At 50.0% G+C, this 10,858-nt stretch overlaps 1 protein-coding gene across 1 annotated transcript; it reads right to left on the bottom strand.

The window, feature by feature from the left end:
* Positions 1 to 3,776: 3,776 nt before the first annotated feature.
* On the bottom strand, positions 3,777 to 10,202 carry NXNL2 (nucleoredoxin like 2). Its single transcript, XM_007445635.1, has 2 exons — positions 9,901 to 10,202; positions 3,777 to 3,945 (listed from the first exon to the last, which is right to left on the bottom strand). The coding sequence occupies exons 1-2, from the start codon at positions 10,200 to 10,202 to the stop codon at positions 3,777 to 3,779; spliced, it is 471 nt and encodes a 156-aa protein (XP_007445697.1).
* Between the last annotated feature and the right edge of the window lie 656 nt (positions 10,203 to 10,858).

The raw sequence follows: 10,858 nt of genomic DNA, 5'->3' as shown, positions 1-10,858 counted from the left end.
TATCAGGCAGCCTGGGCATGAGAAAAGATGCTACAATTATGGGCTCAGTGTAATGATTTCAACAAATTTAGTACACAGACACCTCTTACAGCAGTGCTTCTCTAAAATCAGTGCACACACGGACACCTGGGAATCCTGATGGAATGCAGGGCTAGGGTGGGGCCACAGCTGTGGTCTGAGTGTGCCCCTAAAATTCACATGTTAAACCTCTAACCTCCAAAGTGATGATACTCTGAGGTGGGCCTTTGGGAGGTGATTAAGGTTAGACAAGGTCATGAGGGTGGGCCCCCCCCCCAATGGGATTAGTGCCTTTATAAAAAGAGACGTCAGAGCTCTCTTTCCATGGGAGGACACAGTGAGAAGCCAGATGTCTGGAAGCAGGAAGACAGCCCCCACCAGCAACCAACCACACAGCACCTTGGTCTCGGACATCAGCCTCCAGAACTGTGAGAAATAACTGTCAGTGTATTTTGTTGTGGCAGCCAGAGCTGACCACAACAGCCAGGATGCTGCATTTCTCATTCTCCCCAACCCATACTTATTGTTGTCAACAACCATACTGCTGCTGGTGGTCCCGGACAATACAAGGGTCTCCAGGTTGTAGGATAAAGATGGGAATCAATGAGTACTCACAGGGAAAGTACTGATGGGTGACTTTAGTGGGACACATACATGTAGCACAGCATCAACAGTGGCTTTACCTCTGGATGATAGGATATTCCCCTGTTTTTTCCACAGTGAGCATGGCACTTGTAGAAATAGCAAACAGCTCCATAGTTCTCTGATAGAAAGCTGGATATACTCTGCCTGGAGAAAAATTAACTGTTAGGGATGTTATAGTAGTAAAAAATATATATATCTTCTGGTAACAATAATACCATAAAGGACACATTACACTCCCAGCCTGAGCCACACCCTCGGGGAGGAGGAATGTGCCCCGCAGGTTGGTGCAGCTGTGGGGTAGCCTCTGTCTTGGACCCCTCTCTCCCTTCAGGTGCCAAATGACCACACATGCAACCCTGTGTAGCTCCCAAGCCCACAGCAGCATGCTGCTCCAGCCCCCTAGGTCAGCATACTGCTTGGGCTCCCTCATGGAAGCTAACGAGCATGTTTACCAGGAGGGACATATCTCTACTTTTTAAGAAGTGTGGTTGTGGTTAACACACACATGGTTTGTGGACTTTACACCTGCAAGAGATGCCCACCCACCCCTAAGAATGTGTGATTAAAAATACCATAATCATATCTTAAATGTTTTCATCACAAAAAAGCAATGGTAACTATGTGATGTGATGAAGAGGGTAGCTAACACTATGATGCTGGGGAAAATACCGTAATTAAGTGAATATACCATCTCTTGTATTGGGAAGAAAACTGCATTTTTCCACCTTATTTCTGGGGCAAATAATGACCAGGTTAGCTCCATCAAATATGTCCTTAGTCAACCCACGGACCCCAATGACACTGGGTCTCAGTCTCAGTGGAGAGAACTTGACTGATGGGGGGTTGGAGGGAGATCAAAGTGACTGCACCATGGAGTCCCCAGCCCTGCTCTAATTAAGCCAACAATGTGGTCTCACCCTCATGGACTCAGCTTTCATGTTCTGGGTTTAGCAGAGCAACCAGAGGCCTTCTTTACTTTTTTCCCACCACTGCTCCACAGAGGGCCTCGTTAGGGAAACATGGGGATTCCCGCATCCTAAAAGGGACAGCTTTGCTCCAAATTCCCAGCTAAGGGACCCAGCAGGCCAAGTGGGTCAGCAAATGGGTACCAGGCTAAAGGTGGCTGCCTGGTATTTCATGATTCCAATTGTGTGGATCAGAATGCAGCTGGCCGTCTCCAGCAGGCCGGCCAGCGAGAGGAGAGGCTCAGGAGCTCCTAACTGGCACTGCACACAGCCCTCTTGCTATCAGCAAAGATATACACTACTATATATAAAATAGATAACCAACAAGGACCTACTGTACAGCACAGGGAACTCTACTCAATATCTTGTAATAACCTATAATGGAAGAGAATGTTAAAAAAAAGAATATGTATAGTTATATATTGAATATATATGTATAACTGAATCGCTTTGTTGTACACCTGAAACTAACACAACATTGTAAATCAACTACATTTCAATAAAAAGTAAAAAGAAAAAAAGATTATGTGTGAACTTTCATTTACCTGGATCAATCAGCATCTTTTAGAAGATGTGGAGGTTTGATCTTGAAGATGTGACTATGCAGCCTTGAAATTTTCTTTTCTTTCTAAGATACTGTGATGCTATTAAAAGCAAGTGTAAGAAAAGAAAACAAAGAGAAGAAAAAAGTCCCAAGAAGACTCATAATTAAAAACTATCAGGGCTTCCCTGGTGGCGCAGTGGTGGAGAGTCCGCCTGCCGATGCAGGGGACGCGGGTTCGTGCCCCGGTCCGGGAAGATCCCACATGCCGCAGAGCGGCTGGGCCCGTGAGCCATGGCCGCTGAACCTGCGCGCCCGGAGCCTGTGCTCCGCAACGGGAGAGGCCACAGCAGTGAGAGGCCCGCGTACCGCAAAAAAAAAAAAAAAAAAAAACTATCAAGAGTCATGTACCAAAATGTTCATTGCAGCTCTATTTACAATAGCCAGGACATGGAAGTAACCTAAGTGTCCATCAACACATGAATGGATAAAGAAGATATCCATATATCTTCTTTATATATGTACAATGGAATATTACTCAGCCATAAAAAGGAACAAAACTGAGTTATTTGTAGTGAGGTGGATGGACCTAGAGACTGTTATACAGAGTGAAGTAAATCAGAAAGAGAAAAACAAATACCATATGCTAACACACATATATGGAATCTAAAAAAAACAAATGGTCAGAAGAACCTAGGGGCAAGACAGGAATAAAGATGTAGACCTACTAGAGAATGGACTTGAGGATACGAGGAGGGGGAAGGGTAATCTGGAGCAAAATGAGAGAGTGGCATGGACATATATACACTACCAAACGTAAAATAGATAGCTAGTGGGAAGCAGCTGCATAGCACAGGGAGATCAGCTCGGTGCTTTGTGACCACCTAGAGGGGTGGGATAGGGAGGGTGGGAGGGAGAGAGATGCAAGAGGAAAGAGATATGGGGACATACGTATATGTATAACTGATTCACTTTGTTATAAAGCAGAAACTAACACACCATTGTAAAGCAATTATACTCCAGTAAAGATGTTAAAAAAATAAAGTAAAATAAAATAATAAAAAAATTAAAACTATCCCCTTTGAAAAATTGAACAAAGTGTTTGAGAATGGTATTTCTCAAGTGCTTCACTTTCCTCATAAGAGCACTTGGTTTGCCAGGAAAAGAAGGAAATCAGAGGGCTCCAGGTGGAAATAGGTTTGTTTATTAAAGCAAATAGATTCTGCAAACTCTAGTAATAAATATACTTGTGAAAGCATATCATTAAAATAAAGGCATCTCCAGAAAATGTATCAATAAATATGCTATTTCACCTGAAGAACCTGTATAAATACATGTTTTGCATAGATTTCCAATAGCTCAATGTGAACACACTTAAGCTCATGTGAAGAAAGCTATGAAAAGAATAATAAAAATAACTACAAACAAGGCTACAAGGAGGGCATTCCCTGAGCAATATTTTCTTTCCATCACAGCTGAGTGCTTCCGCTCTGAAAGAAACCACCAGCATCAAGAAAGGAAACAGGATGCTCCTCTTCTCTGTCATGTTCACGCTGCAGCAACAGGAGTGACACACACCTGCCCAGGTCCCCGGAGATCCCCCCAGCTCAACCGGAGAAATTCTGGAAGATGTCAGCTGCCTCCACCCAGTTCTGGAAGCAGGCCAGCCCCCGCTCCCGGATCTGCTTCTGCCCTTTGTCAGTGATGACATCCCCGCTAGGTTTCACGATCACAAGCCTGGGGATGGCCACGATGTGGTACCTGGTCCTCAGCTCACTGTGGGAGAGAAGAGGGCGACCGAGGGTCAGCGTGAGACAGGCCAGGCTGCTGCACGTCTGCAGGGACCAGCGCCTCCCCAGTGCCAGCTGAGCCTGCAAAGCATTAGAACCCAGCCTGCCCAGTGAGCCCTCCCACTGGGCTGAGGATTCCTTTGGGCTCTTTTCTTCTTGCTGCTAGCTGCAAGTGAGCCTGCCCAGTGAGCCCTCCCACTGGGCTGAGGATTCCTTTGGGCTCTTTTCTTCTTGCTGCTAGCTGGGTCCAAGACAGTGCTGTCGCAGAGGAATGTCAGCAGTGATGGGACTGTTCTGCATCTGTGCTGCCCAATGTCACAGCCACAGCCACATGTGACTACGGAGCACTTGGAATCTGGCTGGTGAGGCTGAGGAACTGAATTTTGGGTTTTAGTTAATTTTATTTATTTATTTATTTATTTATTTATTTATTTATTTATTGGCTGCCCTAAGCGGCTTGTGGGATCTTAGTTTCCTGACCAAGGATTGAACCCCGGGCCATGGAAGTGAAAGCACTGAGTCATAGCCACTGGACTGCCAGGGAATTCCCTGTTTTAGTCAGTTTTAAATTTAGGTAGCCACATGTGGCTAGTGGCTGCCAAATTGCACAGTGCAATTTTAAACCCACAAATAACCCAATAAATTTGTATCCCTCTTACATCTCAGGAGGTTTAAATACATCAGGTACGTATAAGAGCAAAAGTTAAAATTCCATGAGTTCTAGATAAATACAAAGGCTTACTAGACTTCCTGCCTTACAGATTCAAGGACACACTGATTAACATTATGGGTGAAACATTTTACTGTCACATGTAACCCCTTGAGTGACCATTTCACAAAATTATTTGTATTCATTTAAGGAAAGGAGCTTCTGCCTTCTTAGTTTTGCAAGTCTCCCCATAACCTTCACAGGGATTAGTACCCTCAAGACAGGACAGCTGGGTGAAAATCCCTGTCCTGTTACCACAGCCAGCTTGCCAGGGCCTCACATTAACTGTAGTCTGATTTCCCTCATCTGTCGCCCTCAGGGCTGTAAAACTGACTGGAAGGAAAAATGCACTTGAGACCCTCCTGTTACTAAATCTCCCCCATGACGCCTCCATCAGGCCCTTCCTGCTGCTTTCCAGTATCCAAGGCCAAGACAAATCTTAATTCAAGCAGGAAAAAAAACACAGTACCTACACCCAATGGAGAGAAAATATGCCTTGTTTTCAAACATCTATGAAATAGTGACAAAGCCAGTCATGTTCTCGGTCATAAAGGGATCTTAATATATTTCAAATAATCAGTGATACACAGACCACTTAATGACATAATGGAATTGGAAACCAATAAGCAATAATTTTTGGAATCAGTTAAAAACTAAATAACCATATATTATATATGAAATCATAATGCCCATATACTATGGGTCCCAAGCTATAGATACAATTAGACACAGAGAGTTATGTCTTACACACTCTTATCCAAAACTAAAAGGCCTCTATATAGATGAGTTCTGCATTTCATTCAAGAAGCTAGAAAAACAATGATGAAGCAATTACAAGGAAAGTAGAAAGAAGGCAAAAGAAGATTGAGGACAGAAATCACTGGACAAGGAAATGAATAAACATGGGGTGAGCAACAAAGGCAAACCCGATTCTTAGACTAAAAAAAAGAGCAAAGCTCTACCAAGATTGGAAGGAAAAAGGGACGACACGGGGATATCAGGAACCAGGTGGGGCTTTGAGAAACGAGAAGGAGGTTTGAAGACAGTTCATTGCTCCAGCTTCTTTTCAAAGAGTCACCCAGTGTGGGCCCTCAAATCCCCACCCTGGCAGCCTCTGCTTGGGGACAGCTATAACCTTGGAACCATGTGGGAAAGACACATAACAACCCTCCTCTCCCCGAAGTCATCTCCATCTCCTCTGGGCACTGTGTCCAGAGAGAATAGACCAAGCCTCAGAAAGGAAAGAGCCTTGTTGCTGGGCAGAACGAAGTGATAACAGAATTTTAACCATTTCGGGGAAATCTGAGAGCTCATTTCCTCCTCTCTTTGTGTGCAGTTGCAGCATTGGCTCCCTCCCTCCACCTAAAGCAGAACATCCTTATCCCTGGCACAACTGCTTCTGGGTTGCCATGGCAACTTCTGCCTCCAGTCTCTTTCCATCTCAGCCACAGGCAGACCATTACAGAGCATATCTCTACTTGCTCTGAGCATCCATCAAACAAGTGCCCTGCAGGCGCCAAGCACTGAACAATGTCTGGTCTAACATTAGAGACTACAGAGACACGCCCCCCCAACCCCCACACACACATACCCTTAGCACAGGGGTGGCACTGGCTCGAGCTATGGAGGGCATAGGCCTCTGGGGCCAGACATGTTCCCCGTGTCCCCAGGGGCACAAAGGAGGAGCTACTAGGCAGAGAAGCAGAGGCTCCAGGGTTGGAGGATACAGCATGTGTATGACCTGTGGAGGTGGAAAAGTGTGTGGAGTACTCTGGAACATCAGTTTTCCAGTCTGGCAGAACACAGGTGGAAAGGGAAGAAAACAAGGTGATCGTGGGTCAAATGCTGGAGGGGAATGTGCGAGACACGGACTGAGTGGGTCTCACATGCCAGGCTGCAAGTGATAGAAATTCCTGCTGGCAAAGTCAGAAGCTGTTACTTGGCTCTTGGGCCCATAACAAAGGGAAGGAAGGCAGGACAGAGCCTGGTCTTAGATGCTGTCCCCCCTCTCAGGCCTCTTGCCTACCTGCACACAGGCATCTGGGCGGGACCTGAGAGCCCGCCCTTGGCCCACGCTGCCCCTAGCTGTAGGGACGTCAGTAAACATCTGCCTCTCTAGGCCGGGTCCTGTATGCCGGCTGCACTGGACAGTCAAGATCCACGCGACCTTGAGGACAGGTGAGTGGCTCTAGGCATTCTCTTCCTGCAGGTGCATCTGCAGCGGCACCTCCAGCCACGCCTGGGGTAACCCCAGGCGGGAGGATGTGTGTGTGGGTTCTGTGATGATCTATCTCCTCCTGAGCCTCAGGCTGGTCAGCAGAAATCCAGTGGACAGCAGATGACATGCTTTGGCCTCTGAGGGAAGACAGCCTGGGGTCCCTCACCATGACTGGTTGGTGATGACTGTTCTGGACCCATCTTCTCACAGCACCAAGCAGATGCCGTGCTCTGCACAAATTAAGAACTTCCAAAAAGGCCTCCTGGAGGCTTCCTACATTCTTTAGTTCTCCTTGGTGGCAGTTATTTCCATTTTTGCTCATGATCTGATTCCAAAATGCAGGCTGGGATGAACAGAATTTAGGGCCTAGCTCCAAGAATTTCCCACAGAATACCACATTTCCTAACTTATAAATTGCAATGACAGGATTAACAAAGTTCAGTCTGGAAAGGGGGAGGCACAAGGAGCTAAGTTCCCCCCAAAGAAACCCCCCCTCCATATTCCTCCAAGGTCAGGCTGGCCAGCCTGAGCTGGCGGAGTGCAGCTGCCTGTGCCCTGAACAGCTCAGCACCTGTAGTGGACTGAATGGGCCTTGACCAGATAAGGCTTCCCTCCGGGAAGCGGAGGGAGCACGGCAACCCCCCGCACCCCACTCCTAGCAAGGTTGTACTGAGGCTCAGTGTCCCCTGGGAGAGGAAGCCGTAGCCAAAAGGACAGGTTCCAGAGCCAGGAGTACCAGTCCCTGTTCCTCAAAACCGTGAAATGGGCAACAGACACAAAGTCCTGGTACACAACCAGCTGACAATGCTCTGAATTTGTGCATCAGCACAGTCCTCATCCATCCTGTGAGGTATCATTATACTCGGAGACTGAATACCTTACCTACTGTCACCCCATGAATAGGTCCCTCAGCTGGGCTCTGCCCAGGGCCTGAGCTTATTACTAACACTGTCACTCTGTCAGTTTCAAAACTAAGTATGTTCTTTCAAAAGCTGTGTATAACTTGAATGCTAAGCAAATCAAAAATTTTACAACCACCACTAGATGTGAAGGTATATGAAACCTTCCGCCAAGTAAATCACGGGCATTTGGATTTATCATCGAAGACTTTCCTAATCCTGCTGTGAGTGAGGCCTCAGGAAGCAGGCACCCCCCCCGTCGAGGGCCTGGGCCTCACTTCTTCCTCGGCATCACCAAAAAGCATGTGCTGGGGGAAAATGACTCCTCCAGGGAACTTTACAAAGTTAGCTTCCATTTTTAATTGTCCAGAAGGAAAGCCATCTCAGAATAATTAATTTTTTGTGGGGGGAGGAAATGCCACAACTGAATATTAATCCCCAGAAAAATGCAACACATGCTGCTATAAAACAAAACCCAGAAATTCACCTCCATATTTGTTAAGGGACGGTGGTGTAATGTACTTTGTGAAGAGCAATAAACCTACATATGGACTCTTACACCAGAGAAGACCCCCAACATGCCAGACGATCGGTGCCTGTGCTCCATTCCTCTCTGCAAATCCTCCACAAAGTCCTCCCCCTCCCCTCTCCACCTCCCCACTCCCCAAGCCCTCCTTCCCTCCCTCCCTCCCTCCCTCCCTCATCCTTCCTTTTTTTTTGACACGCCGGCTCAGCGGCCATGGCTCACGGGCCCAGCCGCTCCGTGGCATGTGGGATCTTCCTGGACCGGGACACAAACCTGTGTCCCCTGCATCGGCAGGCAGACTCTCAACCACTGCGCCAACAGAGAAGCCCCTCTTTTTTTAAAAAAATTTATTTTATTTATTTATTTTTGGCTGCTGGGTCTTCATTGCTGCGTGTGGGCTTTCTCTAGTTGTGGCGAGTGGAAGCTACTCTTTGTTGTGGTGCAGGCTTCTCATTGTGGTAGCTTGTCTTGTTGCAGAGCACGGGCTCTAGGCGTGTGGGTTTCAGTAGTTGTGGTACATGGGCTCAGTAGTTGTGGCTCACGGGCTCTAGAGCACAGGCTCAGTAGTTGTGGTGCATGGGTTTAGATGCTCTGCGGCATGTGGGATCTTCCCGGACCAGGGCTCGAACCTGTGGCCCCTGCATTGGCAGGTGGATTCTCAACCACTGCGCCACCAGGGAAGCCCCCACATCCTTCCTTTTCCTCCTCCTTCTTCCCCCTCCCAGGTCCTACCACCTCCCCCAGCTTCTCCCTCCTCCTCTCCATGGAGCTCATTGACCACATCCAATAGAGCACTAGGGTCAATTTCCAGTTTGCTCACAAACTCTGAAATCCAACCGAGCTGAGGTTCCCTGCCATGTTACGTCTTTTCTAAAGCAAGGGTGGGGCAAGATCCCTTCAGAGAGAAAGGATTTTTGTCACCTCTGACAAGTCTCCTCAAGAGTCCAGGAACCTGCTTCTTTCTACAGTTATAGGAGCAGGAGACGTCTTAATGAAATTTCAGTCACTGCCAGAAATATTAAACTGCAACGTGGCCTGGCACTAAGTTCCTCCAGCCCTTGAGTCCTGACCCTTCCCCTGCAGCACCTGGCCCCCAGTCCTGTACTACTGGCCCACATCAGTCAACCCATGGTCTCCAGTTCTGACCTGAGCGGCCTTTCTGGGTGTCCCTCTTCCGCTCTCCAGATAAGGGGCGGTATCTTCCTGTGCTGTAGGATGGGGCGTCCCCGGGCTGTGATTCACCAGAGCGGGCTTCCTGGACTGCAGCATCAGCATCACCAGAACTCCTTATAAATTCAGATTCCCGGAGCCTCAGACCCGCTGAGTCACAGGCTAGAGTAGGCCATTGCCCAGGCTCACCAAGCGCCCATGGTGATGCAGATGCTCCCTGTCAGCCAACTGCTAGAGCCTCCCTGGGAAGCCTAAGCAGCAACTACGATGTAGCTGAGAGAGGCTCGAACGGGTTGGGGTGGGGATGGGGTTATCAAAGACCTCGCGACAGCTGGGAGAAGCACAGGGATGAGGGATTGGGATGGGGGTTGGGAGGCGCGCCCAACAGCTCCCAGAACCCCCAAACCGTCCCCACTCACTGCCGGTAGGGGTCGTGGAAGGGCAGCGCCACCCAGGCGCCGTGCAGCTCCCGCATGAAGTCCAGCATCTCCTGAGCGCTGCCGTCGGCGGACACGAAGACCACCTCGAAGGGCGCGGACGGCCGCGCCTGGTCCACTAGCTCCGCGTAGAAGTCGCAGATCAGCGGCGTGAAATCGCGGCTGGGCGCGCACCGGCCCGCGGCGAAGTACAGCGCCACCACCTTGTTCTGCAGCGCCGCCTCGGCCTCCACCCACGTGCCGTCGTAGGTCACCAGGCGCCGCCCGCCCAGCACGTCCACCATGGCCGGGAGTCTGGACAGCTGCAGCGGGAGGACACCTGCAGCGGGAGGACACCTGCCGGGAGACGCGGGGAGGTGAGCCGGAGCGCACGGACACCTGCGGGAAAACGAGGCGGAGGAGGGGCGGCAGTGAGTGCAGGTGGCTGATCACCTGCAGGCGGACGGTCACCTGCGGTCACCGTCCACCTGCAGCCTGGGTCCCTTCGCACAGCCGGGTACCCGGACCTCGGCACGGGCCTGAGCCTCGGCCTCCGGCAGGAGTAAGAGCGTCCGTACTGGGGAGGGGGGTGTACACTCACAGAGAGCCGCGACCCCAGACGCAGCGGCCGCAGCAGCGGCACACACAGCACCCGCCTCCAGGGAGCCGAGGGGCCCCGCCCCCGACGCTCCTGCCCCCGCGTCCCGCCCCAAAGCCCTCCTCTGCAGCCCCCTTCACCTCCCACCCACCTGCGCAGCTCTCGGTCGTGCGCGGCAAGCCTTCTCCGCGCTCCGGGCGACGCACTCTTCTCCCCCACCTCCCATGCCCTCCCCCTCCGTCCCTCCCCTGAGCCCCTCCTGTCGCACCCTCTCCCCAGGTCCCGCTGGCGCTCGCCCCACCCCGCGCCCGGTCGTTCCCCGCCTGCCCCAGGGGTCCCGGCGACCCGCGCTGGAGGGTAAGA

Source organism: Lipotes vexillifer, unplaced genomic scaffold (genome assembly GCF_000442215.2).
Source record: "Lipotes vexillifer unplaced genomic scaffold, Lipotes_vexillifer_v1.1 scaffold72, whole genome shotgun sequence".
In the NCBI taxonomy this organism is placed as follows: Eukaryota; Metazoa; Chordata; class Mammalia; order Artiodactyla; family Lipotidae; genus Lipotes; species Lipotes vexillifer.
Note: the sequence above shows the minus strand (reverse complement) of the source record. Positions and strands in the feature narration are given on the sequence as shown.

Bases quoted from the DNA above. Each gene is read 5' to 3' on its own strand.
- NXNL2 (XM_007445635.1), bottom strand. From the start codon at position 10,202: ATGGTGGACGTGCTGGGCGGGCGGCGCCTGGTGACCTACGACGGCACG. The intron at 3,946-9,900 runs GTGAGTGGGGAC...TCTCTCCCACAG, and splicing joins TTCCACGACCCCTACCGGCA to TGAGCTGAGGACCAGGTACC.